At 37.1% G+C, this 17,808-nt stretch overlaps 1 protein-coding gene across 7 annotated transcripts in view; it reads right to left on the reverse strand.

The window, feature by feature from the left end:
* Window positions 1-3,460: 3,460 nt before the first annotated feature.
* PRKACB (protein kinase cAMP-activated catalytic subunit beta) overlaps window positions 3,461-17,808 on the reverse strand; it is a 47,287-nt gene continuing 32,939 nt past the window's right edge. For 4 of the 7 annotated variants that reach the window (XM_043963285.1, XM_043963284.1, XM_043963281.1 and 1 more), the window contains 7 exons: window positions 13,278-13,376; window positions 12,192-12,274; window positions 11,419-11,545; window positions 11,211-11,306; window positions 5,942-6,064; window positions 5,360-5,524; window positions 3,461-3,964 (listed from right to left, as the gene is read on the reverse strand). In XM_043963285.1, the coding sequence (XP_043819220.1) occupies window positions 3,839-3,964; window positions 5,360-5,524; window positions 5,942-6,064; window positions 11,211-11,306; window positions 11,419-11,545; window positions 12,192-12,274; window positions 13,278-13,376 (819 nt within the window). In that variant the 3' untranslated portion in view covers window positions 3,461-3,838. Of the gene's footprint in view, window positions 3,965-5,359; window positions 5,525-5,941; window positions 6,065-9,173; window positions 9,243-11,210; window positions 11,307-11,418; window positions 11,546-12,191; window positions 12,275-13,277; window positions 13,377-17,808 lie in introns of all 7 variants that reach the window. The other 3 variants (XM_043963283.1, XM_043963282.1, XM_043963280.1) reach the window with 1 other exon arrangement.

The raw sequence follows: 17,808 nt of genomic DNA on the forward strand, positions 1-17,808 counted from the left end.
GTTCCGTTTCCTTTTCCCCCTGGAAGGACAGCAAGTCAGGAAGGGGTTCTTCCAAAAGCCATTGATGGTTGCCTTGGTTCAGAATTACATAACATGTCACATGTGCTCCTGACACAAGTAGGGGGTCCTTGGACCACAGGGATTGACCTGTTATCTCTGATTAATCCCTAGCATCTTGAACCAAGAGATAACAACATCAGGGGCTGTGGTGAGTCATTGAGAGATCCCAGAGAGGCACGTAATAGAGTCCCTCAACAATGTCAAATTCCTGACTCTTGACTTTGAGAGGAATTGACACAATATCCTCACTATGTTGCAATTATAGTGAGAGAACACCATGACCTAGTGGTCGGAATTTTTGAGGATTGATTGTCTAGTATCCCAAAGTTCAATGGCCCTGGAATCTAGCTTTCTATACCTTGGAGTCCCTCTGGAAGGAGTGATTTTTTACCAAAGAGTGCAACCACAGATTCTATTTTTCCAGTGAGAAGGATCTCTTGGCCAGCATTAACCTTTTATCAAGAGAAGAGTTCTTGGCCCTAGCCAGGGAAAGATAGTCTTTCAACCAAGTGACAACCATTGAGAAGGGAACCCTTTTACACACATCTGTACTGATCTAGACCCAAAGCTATTTTTGGAGATTTCTTCAGGGTAGAGTGTGAGTGAGGAGCATAAAGAACCAGAAATACAGATACATTAACAGAAGTATGTAGAAGGTACTCCAATTCAGACTTATAAAAGAATCTATGGGTTATGCATAAATATCCCCCCATAATTTGCATGACAGAAAAGACAGTGTACCTGAAGACATATAGAACCTGCCATTAGAAAGGAAATATTTATAAGAGAATCGATTCATTCAAATGTTCTTTCCAAGAACTTGGTTTCAGATCTGAAAGAATCTAAATCATGACTATCATTTTAGAATTTGATGAGTTAAAGGGAACTTTGGAGCTAAGCTAGTCCCTCTTCCTCATTTTATAGCTGAGGAAATAGAGATCTAGAAGAGGTAAGTAGAATCTAGGGCCACAAAACAGGTTAATTGCAGAGATTCCATGTGTTTATCTCAGGTTTCTGACTCCATGTCCAGTCTTGCCCTTTCATCATGTTCCTGTTCTGCTCTCAACTGGGCAAAAGCACAATTTCTTCAACTGTGAAGTTTCATCTGATACTAAACACAATTGTGAAAATCATTTTCCTTCAAATTCATACCAATGCTCTTTGGTCAAAATTGGGGCTCGAAATGAGGTTTTGTATATTCAATGCGCCTACTAAAGTAAGGGAAATTGCACCTGAAACCAAATTCATATTTTCTTGTTCAGTGCAGTGCATAAGTTGAAAATGGACACTCCTTACATATGCAAGAGTTTGTTGATACAATTTAAATTTTAGAATAAAATGGAATGAATTGCCCTTAAAACTTGTCTATTGGGACTCAATTTCCACCTTAATACATATCAATTTAAATTACTCTGTTAGGCTATTTGTCCCCCCCTCCCCAAATTTTTCCAGAAACTTTTCCTTTTAAAGGACAGAGCACATTTGTACCTTGAAGAAAATCAGACAAATAAAGGCACACCAGAGGCAAACTGTGATATACAGATAGCATTTATTTAAAACTTTAAACAACATCAAAGTTACTATATATTTATCGCATACAAGCTAGCGTACAACAAAGCATGTTCTGGAACTAAATGAAATACAAAAGATTTAAACCTTTTCTTACAAATAATTTTCAAATTGGTTGATGGGATGGCAAATCTTTGTTACTTAAATTCTGATACTGCAAATTATCTTATACTTCTCTTGCACATGAGTAAAGGTGGGTAGACCAATACTAAAAATCAGTGTCAGCATCTTAGCAACATTGCTGTTACTAAGATGCTAGAGGATCTGGTGTTATACTGAAAGTTGGAGAAAGAGTACATTTCAATTATAATTGTAAAATGAGTACAAAGGTTCTTCTTTTTTTGTTCAGAAAGGAGTATTAGACAGATTAAAAGGAAGTCGTTTCAGTGACCTATGAAACCTTGGATATAACTGTGGTATATCAATATAGATCTGTTTTTTGTTAAAAACGATCATCCTGTAAATATTTGTGAGTTGTGATATTGATCTGACATCATATTTGAATATGTATGCCCCAGTTTTTTTTTTTTAAAACTGTGGAGGTGTGCTGTGTGAAGATAGGTCACTGAGAGATCCAGAAGTGTAAAAATGAGTACCAGATGGATGTTAGAAAGGAAAAAAAAAGCAGTAAGCCGGATAATTTTGAAAAATCGGAAAAAAAAACCAGAGCGCCCAAAGCCAGCAGGAGGCAGCAAGATCTTAATTAAGTTAAGTCATTTGGTGAGAATGTACAAAACATCACTACGCCCAAAAGCTTAATTATGCTGCAGTTACGTGATCGTAACGTCTGGCTCGCCGGAAACTAAAAATTGATTTTAACTTAAGAGAGGATTTTGTTCAAAAAAAAAAGAGAGCGCACCTTTAAAATTAAACTCAATTGTGGCAGTTTTGGTAGACTTTGTTTCTCCTTCCCTTGTTATAAGCAATTTAATTGAAAATTATGATTGATGCAGTACTCCATCTTCAGCTTACTAATATAGTATACCAGAACAAAAAACATGGCGAAATGCTCTAAGTCAAAACCACTAAGAACAAAAAATAAATAGCCGCAAGCAGCTAGCAGCGCATTCATAATATAGATTGCAATAGCGAAGCTACTTAATTAATTAATTAATTATGTTTCTTATCCTACACAAAGGGCCAAGCACTTCTCACCACACAAATGCCCTTGTTTAAAATGAAGCTAATTTTTGTTTTTAAAAGCGAAAAGGTTTAAAGAGAGGGATTATTTTTATGACCCTCGGACAATAATCACTTAAATACTCATGCGCTGTTTACAATACTGAAACCATTAATTTTATTGAATACAGACGGCGATGCTGTTACCTATATGAGTGAAACTGGTTTACAGTCAAGACCATTTAGAAATTTTCCTGCTGCATGAGATCACATGCTTCCCATTGCACAGGCTACTCATAATTTACAGAACACACACACGCAAGAATTACAACAGAAGGTGGAGATGAAAGAATTGTACTGATCACAGAAAACCAAGGCACAGGGACCGGCCACCCCTGATTTGATGCCAATTTATTGCCTAATTTAGTTTAGTTTCCAGAATTTTTTTAAAATTTGTTTTGTTTTGTTTTAGGTTAATTTTGCATAAATTTAAATAACATTGGGAAATTTTGTCTTTAGAAATCTCCAATAATTTGGGGGTAGTTTGAATTAGGAAAAATAAAAAACATAAATATAATTATTAGAAATCATAGTCTTGGGACTATAGATAAAAGGGACTAGCTGGTTCAGACAATAATACTTTCTTTTTCTCTCTTTCCCTCTCTCTCTCTCTCTCTCTCTCTCTCTCTCTCTCTCTCTCTCTCTCTCTCTCTCTCTCTCTCTCTCTCTCTTCCATCAAAACACCACTAGCTGTACCACCTCCCATTTCTGAACAACAAACCGATCAAAATTAAACAGGTCATTACTGGGGGGGGGGGGGAGGGACGTCATTATTTGGAAAGGGGAGGAATATAATTAACGAATCCAAAGAGAGGGACAAACAAAAAAAAGAGTAAAGGAAAAATAATACCCATGGCCGGTCCTGCACCTAAGTAATCTGGGTTTTCATAATTTCACGAATGAAGATGACGTTACTTAACGGTGTGGAATGAAGGAACTAGGATGGTATAATTTTTTTACACGATGATAATATTCAGCTTCGCCTTTACTTATAACATGGTGCAAAGGGGTGAGAACTGAAGAGCTCACTTTAGAAATCAGCAAATTCCTTTGCACATTTCTCGGTAAGAGAAACACGGATGTCCTCTTCTTCGTAATCATCAAAGTTGCTGGTATCGCCAGCACCGCGGTAGCGGGGAACAAAGGGAGCCTCCACCTAAAATCAAACAAACAAAAGAAAAAAAGTGAGAAGAGTAGGTGCTTGATGGCTGGAAAGAACCTGTCTTTCATTCTATGCTTCATCACCATCTCTGTGAGCAATCCAAAGGAAGAATGTGAAAATAAATGACAACCAAGGAGGGATTCCTAATTTCTTTTTGTGTCATAGACCCCTTTGACAATCTGGTGTTACCCATGGACCCTTTTTCAGAATAATGTTCTTAAATGCATAAAATGAAATGTATTGTATTACAGAAGAAACTGATTATACTGAAATATAATTATCAAAGGATGAAATAGTTCATAATCCTTTAACAATGACATAGCTAGCATCAAGTGATGTGTTAATCTTATCCTGTCTCACAGTAATTAATACATTACTGATTATCACAACTATGGTACCGTCAACTGGTATAGAAAAAAAACCCAGTTTCTTTTTATAAACTATTATAAGATTTGGGTTTGGTTTTCTATTTCATTCTGGGTTGTTTTTTTTTTAGCAGTATACTCACCCTTGTTTGTGTTTACATTTTATTGTCCCAGCCAGGAATTTATAACTAAGAATTTGTATAGCAAAAAGTCTTCACTCCTGTGTGCAGTTTTTCCTCCCACCTTCTCCTATTGTCTGAGAATATCATAAGAGCTACTTTTTGCATTTACTACTATATATCAAGATGAGCAAAGATCAGATCTATTTTCATGCTCTCAGATTCTGTACACAGTGGTTTTTTAATTCAAAGAATCCAAGAATTCTTCTTCCAAAGAAGGGACAATGGGAGAGTCTTGAGCTCTCCTATGTGATGAATGGGAAGTGGGATTCTCTCATTTTTGGCTGAGTGAATTTATTAGCTTTCATAATATCTACATAAAAATGTAGCTGCATGCCCACATTAATTTTATCCATTTGGGAATGCCAGATTTTGGAGGGCAAGAAGTACATTGCACACATGCCAGACACAGAGCTATGTTTGAAAAAAGATCACTTGGGGATAAGAGAATGATTAGGGTAAGACCCAGTGTCAAGAAAACTACTTCAAAATTATAGTAAAAATAGGGATGCATCCTTTTTCTTCCTCAGGGAGAGAAATAATTTAGGTGGTGTGTCTTAAGTGATACACAGAAAGATTATTAGTCCTAACCACAATAATGCATTTTAAAGTGTCTTAAGGTTTACAAATAATTTTCCTTATAAGAAGCAATGCTATTAGGTAAATAATATAAGTATTATCATCCCTGCTTTACTGGTAATGAAATGGATCAATAATTCTAAACATCACTGTGTGAAATCTAAATAGTGCATTTTGATGTTTACTTGGGGCTCTACTGTCTGAAAGTAGAGCATCAATCATTTCTTTTCAACTATTTTAAATTGAGAAGAGAGAACCAGCCTTACTTTTCTCTGAAAAACAGCAATCCAGTCAATGGCGGAAAACCAACGGTGGTGCTTGATGTCGCCAACACCGTTCTTCAGGTTCCCGAAACGCTTGGTCAGGTCGACCTGGAGCAGGTTCCTCAGGAGGTCCTTGAGTTCGGAGCTGAAGTGGGAGGGGAAACGGACCTACACACAGACACCCACATGTTGAAATACGTATTCTATACCTTTTCTCTACATTTCTCCTCCCTCTCCAGACATTTCTTCCCCAAAGGTTGTATAAATGAAGACCTACATTGATGACCTTCAATCTCTCCCTGAAATAAAGAGTGGTCTATAAATGCAGTATTGCAATATAAAGGTTCCCATTGTGCTTATTTGATTCCCTCATATCATCTTATTATTGCAGAGTAATGAAGTGATTGGCAGAGCGTGACTGAGATAGTGGCAGATTCATTGACTAGATTGGTCAATCAATCAAATGGCTCTGGGAATTTGCTGAATTTTTTTATGGACCTGAATTATTTTTTTAATTATGCCTTGGGAATTCATCAATAGCAAGTGGGGGTGAGTAGAAGAAGTAGAATAGCAATCTCTGCTCACCTTTCCAGAGATGATCTTTTCGTAGATCTGAATGGGCTGGTCGGCAAAGAATGGGGGATAACCAGCGGTCATCTCATAGATCAGCACTCCCAGGGCCCACCAGTCCACGGCCTTGTTGTATCCCTGAGATAAACCAGTATTGAAAGTCAATTACTATTTCATTTCCTAAAATTAAATGGATCCTGGGGGGAGGTTAATGATTGTATAATGATCTTCAAGCACATGAAAGAGTATCATAGCAGTTACTAAGCAACCATTGAGGGCAGGAGAGGAAATGGGTTTAAACTATAACAGAACAAATTCAGGTTAAATAAAGGAGGGAACTTTGGGAACTAAGGACTGGTAAAAATTGGAACAGGCTCTTAAAGAAACTTGTAAATTATTTACCAAAGAATATTAATAATACAATAAACAGCCAATCTCAAAAATATGCTGTCCCCCCTGCAGGCAGGGATATGGACCAAATGACCTCTTAAAAGGCAGCATGGTATAGTGGGAAAAACCCCACTGGATTTGGAGTCAAAAGACTTGAATTTGAGTCCCAGCTCCACCATTTACTAGCTCTATGACTATGAATAAATCACTTAACCTTACTAGGATTCAGTTTCCTCATCTGTGAAATGGGGACAATAATATTTGCCCTACCTACCTCACAAGGTTGTTGTTATGAGGAGCAAATGAGAGAACGTCTATAATGTTTTTCAGACCTTTGTAAATGTTACTTTTGTTGTTCTTATCATTCTCAGGGTGCATGTTTAGGATATTTCAAGGGATCTTCCCAAGATCTGTAAAACCCAAGGACTGCTACCCCAAAGATAGCACCAGAGAGACACTGGGAAGAATTTCCCAGGATTATGAAGACTTCAGGAGGAACCCAGGTGGCATTTCTATGATTACTACCAACTGATAGTTAGGACTTTTAAAAAGTACCTGGGAACTGAATATGTGGCTAAGAAGATGTTGTAGGGAAAGAGGATTTGTTTTTATGAACCAAGGTTTAAGATACAGGAATGTTGTTCCCTTCACCAAGGAGAGAGTGTATAGAAAGAACATCAAAAAAAGAAGGCTTCCCTCATCCCTCTCCTGTATACCCCCACCAGTTGCTATAGTTCTCTTCCTTTTCAGATTTCCTTCTTATTTATTTATATGTTGATCTCCTCCTCCCACTCCTTGCCCAAATACAATTGAAGAAAAGATTTCACAGCTGGGTGGCACCGAATTGGACCTTGAGGGAAAATCTACAGGTGATGTTTCTCTACTAGGAGTTGAACAGTTCTTGATTTTGCTTGCTGATAATTTTGCAGTGTAAGAGAAAGACAAAGGGAATTTTTAATGTGTATCTGATTCTGCCTAAAAAGAAGGAAATGGTCAGTGAAGTGAAAATGACAGAAACCTTGGGAAGAAGAGGCAATACCATTATAGATGGCATTAGGGGATATCTTACACAGTCTGTGCCAAACTCAAGACTCAGAGTGAACAAGTTTTGAATAATTCTGAGATAGAACAGCAAGAATTCTTTCCCCTAAGGTGCTAAAAGGGAAGTCAATTCAAGAGAACTTGGAGGCTGTCTGGAATGAAATCCTGGTGTCCATTAAAAAATGATTACTTCTTTGAAAGAATTAATGATTACTTTAATTACTATAAGGAATAATAGGGAGGAGTGTCTAAGAAGGACAATGTACTTGTGGAAGGAGTGCAGTGTCGAACCTAGTTTATAAAGGATGAGTCCAAGATATGGAAGATAGGCACCCAACAATAGAGTTATACAAAGAAGAATATGTAATCTCATGAGAATAGTAGAAGAGGACTTGTAGGGTGATTTGGGCTATGGTTTGTAATAAATTCTAAAGAAAACAGGGCTTTTTAGTTTTGTTGGAGAAAGGAGGAAAATCAAAGCAAATATAAGGGTGTCTGCTTGTGGAGCATGATGACAAACAGCAAAAAGAAGACAGAACTACTCAGTGCCTATTTTGCTTTTTTTTTTTTTTATTGAGGGCAATAATTTTCAGACTGGCCAGGAGAGAGCAAAAGTAGTTAACAAGCAATTGAAATGCAAGATAAGTGAGAAGATGGTAAGGGAGCACATTGCTAAAACTGCCCTCAAGGAGTTCAAGTGAACTTGCACATGTGGCTGCTGAATCATGATTCAAATCAATTTTGTCAAGAAGGAAGTATGCCACAGGACTTGCATCAGGCCAACACTGTTCTAGAATATCATTAATGATTAAGGTCAAGTTCATTGGCCCAGAGCTTAAAGGATTCATCTTCTTCCTCTTTTTGAAAATTAGAACAAAGGACAATTTGTACATCCTCAGAAAAGAGGGATGAAGTAATCACTCTAAGTTATTGTGGATATGTGAAGGACATGTTATACCAAACTAATTTCTTTTTATTATCAGAGAGGGTTACTAGATAGTAGATTCTTTACCACTTGCCTTAGCCAAATCTGGATTTGGGAATGACAGATATTCAGTTATCTGTATATTTGAATTTGGATAAGGCAGATAGCAAAGTATTTTATAATTTCCTTGAGGATTAATGTATAGGGAGGTGGATACAGTACTGCCCAAATGGCCAACTACAAATAGTGTCCCGGGCAGTGGCACAGGGTCCTCTCTTTGGCTTGGTTTGGTTAAATATTTTTAACACTGACATTAGATGGAAGGCTTACCAAATTTAAATGTGACATAAAAGTGGAAACTGAAACTAGCTAATACAATTGACAGCCGAATCAGGATCTGAAAAGATTTCAATAGACTGGAATAGTGGGTTGAAGTTATCCAGATGAAATTTAACAGGGATAAATCTTAAAAGGTTCCAAAAAATCAACTATACAAGTATAGGATGTGGTAGTCATAACAACAAAGCAGTCCATTTGATAAAACAAAAACAAAAACTGGGGGCTTAGTGGACTGCAAACTCCATGTGAATCAATTAGTCTGATGAGGAAACCAAAAACCTCAAGCAATCTCAGGCCACATTAACAGCATCCAGAGTGAAGGAGGCATACGACACTTTGCCTCTCTGCACTCTGCTTTAGTTGGAGCTCACCTGGAGTACTGTGTCTGGTTCTAGCTGCTGCATTTTAAGAATGGCATTAACAAGGGGGAGTGGGTCCAGAGAGGGCATTCAGGATGGTAAAGGAACTCCAAAGCATGCCAAATGAGGATTGGTTGAAGGAACTGGGGGGGTTTAGCTTGGAGAAGAGAAGATTTAAAGGGTGCATGATTACTTTATTGTAAAATCTCAAGTCTCCACCATTAGGGGTCTGACCTGCCCGTCTTGGATCTGGAGGACAGAACTAGAACCAAGGGATGGAAGTTATAGAGAGGCAGATTTTGACTTAATATAAGGAAAAACGTCCTAACAACTAGGGCTACCCCAAAATGGCACTGGCCAGTTTCTGTAAGTAATGAGTTCTTAGTCAGTGGAGGTCTTCAGGCAGGGGCTGGATGACCATTTGTTGAGGATGTTGTAGATAGAATTTATTCTTGGGTAGCATTTGAACTACCTGACCTCAGAGGTCCAACTGTGAAATTCTATCACTATATGCAGAAGTGCTTTGTATCTAGAAAGCACTATATAAATGTAAGCTCTTAAGATTTTGAGCTCCCATAATCCAATGAGACAGAGCTTCTACACTATAACCAGGAGCTTCAAATAAAACGGTAGCTCTGGGACATCATGAAAATTTGTGGAATTGCCTTCTAAGTTACTAGAACTTAGAAAGGTCAATGTGCCAAGGTCACTTAATCACTGTCTAAACTTTTGGAAAACATGTTTAATGGGGTGCCTAATCACCTTCATTTGGACATCGTGTACTTATTGAAAGGCATTATACTCTGATGCTCCACTAAAATCCTACTCTAGTGCCATGTGGTGGCAAGGGGCAGGGCCCTGGGGATCTCAAAGGCTATGCCTAGGGGACATAAGCTGTAACAGATCCTATCAAGCTCACAAAGTTTTGAAAATTTGGGTCTGGTCTCTCTTGTCTAAGGACTCATCTTGTTAAGTCGGGAAAGAGTCATCACCACATTGGGAAATGGTAATGAATTTTTTTGGCCACAGCAACTCTCGAAGACCATCTACTGAGTTATACAGGGGTTGTGATCTGCCTTAGTAAAGGTAGTACCTGCATGAACCAAATTACAGTTCCTTTAAATAATTATGTCATCTTGGCTTCAATTCATGACATTGAGATTAAGGTACAAAAGGTGTTATAATACATTTAATTTATATCGATTAAAATTTATATGAAAATAATTTATGTTTTTAAAGCACTAATAAATAAACATAAGTATTCCATATAAAATATCAAAACAGTATACATTCATACTAAAGTTTATTACCATAGTTCCTAGTCATTTTGATAATGGATTATTTTAAGATAAGTAGGATTCTATTAAAGAAAAGAACATAATGAAACAATCTGTTATTTACTCATTTAAAATATGAGCCACACTGTAATACCATTATTCAGTTGGGCTAGGGAGTGCTCTAAGATCAATAATCTTGTACAATGATGCTTTCTCAACAGTCACCTTGTATAATAGAAATACCTGACTGTGTTGGGAAGCAGTGAGCCGAGCTCTTTCCAGCTCTTTTGTTCTGTCATCAAGTATGATATAATTGAATGAATCTATTCAAAACCCTTCTCTTCCTCTCTCTATTCTAAGCTACCTTGAATTGAGGGAAATGAGATGAAAGTCAAAGCAATCATTTTTGGATGTTGGTGCTGCAATGAGTTGCTGGGTAAAGTAGAATCCTTCCAGTTGGTCTGCAAGTATATCATAATTGTGAGGTTCTTACTGTGCTGAATGATATCTTAATATAAAGTCTCATGCATGAGTGAATGTCTATATCTGCAGCTTAACTGGTAACTTAAAAAGATGGGATGAATTAGTGACTAATATGCACCTTTTGTCAATATGTCTGTGTTTGGGGTACTTTACTCCAATGATTTTCCCATTACTAGAAATAATAAGCACTGTATTATTCATCTGGTTTCATAACCAGAGATTTATTTATACTATCTCCTTAACAACGAGGGTAGCAATTAACTAAAGTTGTAGAAGCAATGGGAGGCCCCAAACAGGCAATTTTTAGTAGTTAATGCAGAAATCATAGATTTAAATTAGTAAGTTAGATCTGGAGAAATCATAGCAAACACTTTTTCTCAATTAATTCTAAATTATACTGGATTTGAAGAAATTCAGGATGATGTATGCATTAGATTGCTGACTGTGCAAGATTTCCTAATACAACATACCTTGCTGAGGATGATCTCAGGAGCCAGGTATTCAGGGGTTCCGCAAAGGGTCCAGGTTCTGCCCTTCACTCTTTTGGCAAATCCAAAGTCAGTGACCTATTAAATAAAATGGAAATTAAAAAAAATATTTGGGGGTATCAGTTAAGGTAATTCTAATCAATGCTCTCTGAATAAAGATAGTTTCTCTATTAATTTGATTAATTCATACCAGGATGTATCCATATTTGTCAATCAGAAGGTTTTCGGGCTTCAGGTCACGGTAGACCAGGTCAAGAGCATGAAGATACTCAAAAGTCAGGACAATCTGGGAGGCATAGAAGCGGGCATGGGGCTCGCTGTAAGGAATGAAAATACGAAGGATTCCATAAATAAACACATGTCTATTGAGATTGATTCAGTTCAATAGATGCAGTGAATACTTATGAAAATTCCCAAATGATAGGGTTTCATTTGGGCTGAAAAGTTGATGATTGTGGTTGTCGGCCTGCTCCTTTGCCACTGGAAAAACATTCTTAGATGATGCTTTTGATGTATTTGTCATGTGTTGCTAACCCATTTGAAAGTCATCAAAAGCACACTCAATCAGTCTACTTTAATTTTCCTTTCTTGCATTTCAAGAATACTTGCATGTAGTGGGTTGAATGAAAGTGAGTCTAAAGAGTAAACGTGAGGGACAGGTTATACATTGAGTACTGTATTGTCCCTATTATGGTTAACATGCACTCTTAAATTTAGCCAAATTTGCTTTTTGTGAATTCTCTTCAAAACTATGGTCACTCACTGCTAGCACTGGTTACATAGGCTTCTACTGCATTCTTCAGATAACTCCAAACTTATTTAATCCAATTAACATTTATTTAGGGTATTGAGGGTTATCTAAAACTTGGGAGTTAAAAACAAACAATAATAAATTTAGAGGGTTTTTTTTTTTGTTGTTGTTGGGGGTTTTTTTGGGGGGGGGCAGGGAAAGACCTGGATTACCTGAATCTGCCAATCTTTCTCAGGTGGGAAAACATCTCACCACCGGGCACATATTCCATCACCATGTACAGGTTAGAATTATCCTGTGAGTAAGTGAAAAGAATTTAAGTAACATTTAAAAAAATACTCAACCTAAGTTGTTTCTTGAAAAATATTTTTAGGTTATACTGTTTTCCATTAGGAAAGAACACTTTTACAATCTACTTGACAGGTTAATAATGTGGGAATAGAATGCTGCATCTAAGTCCTCCAGGCTCCCAACATTAGGGCACTCAGCCACTTTCTTCTGGGAACTGTCATAAATCCATCTTGGTTTTTCTCGGCTCCCAACATCCATGGGCCTAACTCAGCTTAAGGATGTCCTACACAGTCTCCAAATATGATCAGATGCTAGAATGTAAGTTTGGGAAAGACGAAGAAAACTAAGTCAAAATATTCATATTTCCCTGAAAACAGGTACCAAAGAAAAAAAATTAACCTATGGTACAAGACAAAGAGATCATTTCTCCCCCCTCCCTTGTTTCCAGAGAATAAAGAGAACTGTTTTGTAAGAGGCAAAATAGCAGAGAGACATATAGTACCTCATATTTTGACTGTGATGATACCATGTTTCATTCTAGAGAATGTAAATGCCACAATAACAATGCAAGAAAAAAATGCCAATATATATTAGAAAAAATATCTCTGCAGTTTCCAGAGTCATGTGAACGTAGAGGTAAGGAAGGATTAAGTTGACTCTTAAAAAATTAAAAAGCTAGAAATTAAGTTTCTGAGTAAGAAGTACCAGCAGGGAGGGAATAAATGGAAGCAGAAAAAGGTAGGTAGATAAGTTCATCTATATGCATCTAAGAACTATATTTTGCTAGATGTCACCATGGCTTTTGATAAATTCAACTATTAGATTTCATAATAGCATTTTACAAATAAGCATATATGTCAGTTTGCCCGATTTATCTAGAGAGAACCTGGAAAATAAGGTTATATTCACAAGAGATTTTTACTGTGTACAACCTTTGCTACTTTAGATTCTCTTTTTCTTGAAATTTAATTTTTTTTTAACTTTTTTTAACCTTAAGCAAGGCTTACCTTGAAAGCATATTCCAGCTTGACCAGGAAAGGGAAATTCACAGCCTGCAGGATCCTTTTCTCATTCAAGGTATGCTCAATCTGCTTCAGCTTAACAACCTTTGGGGGTAGTGTAATGTAAACATTTTCAGAACAAATATGCAGAACAGCAGAAATAGAGCCAATTTTAAAAGGAAGATTTTTCACATAGTGCTAAACTTGGGTTAATGGAAGTCTTGAGAATTTTATCATCATAGCACGAACACCAATTAAATCAAAATTATTAGACAGCAAATGATCACAGGAGATTAAAAAAAAGGATCAGTTGTGATTTGAAAATTGAAATGGTTTCTATTTTTAAATAAATGAAAAATGGTGAGGTGGAAATTAAACAATTTGTCAATTTAATATATATCATGAAGAGGAATAGAATAGGGGGGAAAAAAGATCAATTTGTCCATATAGAATAAAAGAGAGGATTGTCTAAAAAATGTCATGTCTTTATGAAGACTAGGTCTTACTGAATTAATTAAACTTCCTCTTGATAGACTTGGTACAGCGAGGAAGGAAGTAATTTATTTTGATTTTAGCAAGGTTTGTGATTCTTTCCTACATGACTTGGCAAAGCTTGTGTTCACTCTCAAGCCCCATTCTGTGCTCAGTGGCAATCTGCCAGCGTGTGACTAGCAGTGGGTGGAAGGTGCAGTTCTTAGTGGTGGTGGATATGGAAAGATCTAGTCAGGGGAGTGGTTTAGGCAAGAGTTATTAGAAACCCCCTCCACCACCACTTCCATCTCTTTCATCAATTCGAAATTTTCAAATTGCTCTTTTAATGGCATCTTGCATTTATAGAGTTCCCAACAGGAATACCTTAAGTCTTCCTCCATGCCTAAATCTGGTTAGAGTCATCATCTCTCATTCCTCCTTCCCTCTGCCACAGAAACAGTAGTATCCTTAACAGAAAGCTGAGGCTAATCCTCCCTCTGTTCTCTCTCCAAGACCGTGCCCTTGGAGTCATCTTCTGTCTCTTACACAGCTTCAATCTCTTCCTCTTAATTTCCTACAAATGTGCTAAGGTCTCCCAGATCCTCACACAGCCTTTCTTTGATCATTCTATTGCATCCAGCTAGTCTCCACCTGTCTCTCCATCACCGCTTAATGACTTTATGCTGTCCATATTTATATATCTGGCTTCTTCATTTCACTTTTTGCAATTTGGCTTGCATTCTCACTGAAGTACAGGATGGCTACACTTCCAATGAGTTCCCCACCCCCAGCTCTGAGCCTACTTAACTTCTCTGCAACATTAAACATTATCACTCCATTTTGATAGATACTCTCCCCTTCTACTCTCCACTAACCTCTCTAGATTCTCCATCTCTGTCTCTTCATCATAGTTCTTCATCTTTTTCACCTTTTTAAAATGAGTCCCTAAGGTATTCTCCTAGATCCTCTCTCCTCTCCTCTCCTCTCCTCTCCTCTCCTCTCCTCTCCTCTCCTCTCCTCTCCTCTCCTCTCCTCTCCTCTCCTCTCCTCTCCTCTCCTCTCCTCTCCTCTCCTCTCCTCTCCTCTCCTCTCTTCTCTCTCTCTCTCTCCATTCATTCACTCCCTGTGGCTTTACCCACTTCCTCTAGGCAGATAATTCTTAAAATTATAACTTCCATGCCAATGTCTTTCTTGACCACTTATCTACAACTAGATGAACCACTGGCAACTCAAACTAAACATCCCAAATCAATCTGTCTTTCTTCCCAAACCTGTTCCTCCATCTAACTTCACTTGTTTGCTGTCACTAACAACATCATTTTCCTTGTCCCTCATATTCAAAATCTTGGTGCCATTTGTCTTTGACTACTTTTTTGCTTTCTCTCTCATATCCAATTAGCCAGACCTATCAATTCCATTCTAACAAGTCTTCCTGCCTCCTCTCCTGGCCTTTCATCTCTCCTTCATGCCATAGACAGAATGATCTTCATATATAGATTTTTATCAAATCACCCCATCTGCTTACAGAGGAAAGTTCAGACTTCTTTGTCTAGCATTCTAGCTCTTTCACTATCTAGCTACATCTTATTTTTCCATCCTCCTTTTGTTCTCCTCCATACATGCTACATTCTACCTAAACTAGACCACCTTCTATTTCCCATGATGAGCTTTTTTACTCATGTTGTTTTTAGGCTTCATTTGCCTTATACCCCTCTCTTCTCCACTATTAAACTTCTACCAATCTTTCAGGACCCAACTGAAATATCATCTTCTCCATGAAGCATTCCCTTATCTCCTGTCAGTGACAGCCTTCCACCTTGGACCTCACATAGTACTTTATTTCATCTTCCTATAATGTAATTATCATGTTATGTTATATATTATGTTTATCTGTTTTTGATTATTTTTCTCCTTGCTAGACTATAATTCCATGAAGGCAAGGGCTATATTTTATTTAAACAATGTGGTTTCCTCAGTTTTTAATCACAGTACCCTGCATACAGCAGGAACTTCATAATGTCTGTTAAATAGAATCAAATGATGTGCAAGCACACTAAATGAAAGTAAATCAGAAAGCTAGCACTGTCAGATACATGCATAATTAGTTGGAAAATGGTTTACCACACTGGTCAAAGGCTTCTAGTCAACCAAGGAGTCAGAAAAAAAATCCAAGCTCAACATATATTAGAAATGTATTAGTGTTGTTAGAGAAGAAATAGAACTGGTGTGTATAAAGAATATAGTATGTAGAAATCATAAAGAAATTTTTCATTACAATGAAAATGCAAGAAAATAATTGGAATTTTTGATGACATACACTTTCCATTCCTTTTACTCCTTCATCTCATTCCTATCACTAAGCCTCTTCCAAAAAAAAATTAAATGGAGCCAGACATGATAGGCTTCATTCTGATAAGAGATTGAAAGAGCCCTGAATTTTAGACCCAGGACAGCAGAAAAATTAACTGTTTGTTACATGTCTCTGAAAAGGTCTGGTCCCCAGAAATATTTCTCAAACACTTAGCTTAGGGAATTTTTAGACATCTGACATACAGAGATAAAAAGCAATTTCCAAATTGTGCTCATTTCTGGGCTCCACTTAGGTATAAGATAGAGGCAGTTGCAAAGGTTTCAGGCAATTAGGGTGTCGGAAAAACGTAACTGTCCAATCTATGTGGAAACATATGAAAGGAATTGGAATTGTATGGGCACAAAAAGAGAAGGTTGAAGCAGTGATTTAACAACACTATTTAGTGGTATGAATGGTTACATTACAAAGAAGTCATCTTTGTAATATTATTGATCCAGGAGAACCAAGATTTGTCTTCAGAAGGATTTAGGTTAGAAATAAAGAAAAAGGTCTTTAAAAATTAAAAAAAAACCCCACAAAATAGAATTTTTAAAGTTGATCTAATAGTCCCTTAAAGAGTCACAAATAGGGCTATCTTTGAACTAGCAACTTGTTGAGTTCCTGATCACAATAGAATGACCATTATGGTCCTATGGGTAATGAATGATTTTCTGTTCCCATGACAATAACATTGCTAGAAATCTGTGAAACAATTATATTCAGCCTATAGTTATTTACAGGAGAATGTAGTGGGAATGGAGTGCCTTTCTTGAGCCATTTTTTAAAATAATGATAGATTTCCTCCATAAAGGGGAATGGTATGATTCAGTCAAGGGCACAATTAATTTGGAATCCAAAGAACGTGAGGAATTACAAGTCTGTCACTGCCTTGCTGTGTGACCTCTCTCTGAAGTCTGTAAAAATAGCTACTCAACATTGACCATGAGTGTAAAACATTTTACAAATAATCTAAATGATTTATTTCTAATAGGAGGGAGGAATATGAAAGGGTTTCCCTTTTGAAAAATGAGAAAAAACCCCAACCTTACAAAGCACAGATAGCTAAAGTTGCATAGAGATAAGGAGAACAGAACAAACTATTTTACTTTCATCAGAATAAATCTGAATTTTGCTAGATATCTAACCTCACATTAACCTTTCCTCTGAAAACATGGCACCATAGTGCATTATTGATACAGTAGCCAATGGAAAAAATAATGGAATTTACAGTAGAACCATATTCTGATCCTAGCAAGGACGATATTTCTAGAAATGCTGAGTAAGATAAAAAGTATGAGTTTAATGATAGCTACATTTTTTATGGAGTTCTGAGGGTTAAAATGTCCTCCATATAATTTCTCTCATCTGATCCACTCAACAGCTCTGGAGGAACTACAGTTGTTGTTATCCTTATTTTGGAGATGAGGATACTAAGGCTTATAGAGTCTGGATTATTTGCCTATTGATCACACAGCAAGTAAGTGTCAGAGCAAGATTCAACCCATATTCTGTGATGAATCGGTCCAGAATTGAATCCATTTACATTATAACAGAAAAACAAACAAAAAATTACCTTTAATTTCAAGTCTTTGTCAACTGCAACAACTAAAACTTAAGGTTGTTTGGGGCATTTACCCTAAACCTGGATTCTCTACCCTCCAGACGCCCCAGGGTCATCTGACCCATTAATCCATCCTTTTGAACCTGAGCTTGTTG

This window comes from Dromiciops gliroides, chromosome 4, assembly GCF_019393635.1.
Source record: "Dromiciops gliroides isolate mDroGli1 chromosome 4, mDroGli1.pri, whole genome shotgun sequence".
NCBI lineage: Eukaryota > Metazoa > Chordata > Mammalia > Microbiotheria > Microbiotheriidae > Dromiciops > Dromiciops gliroides.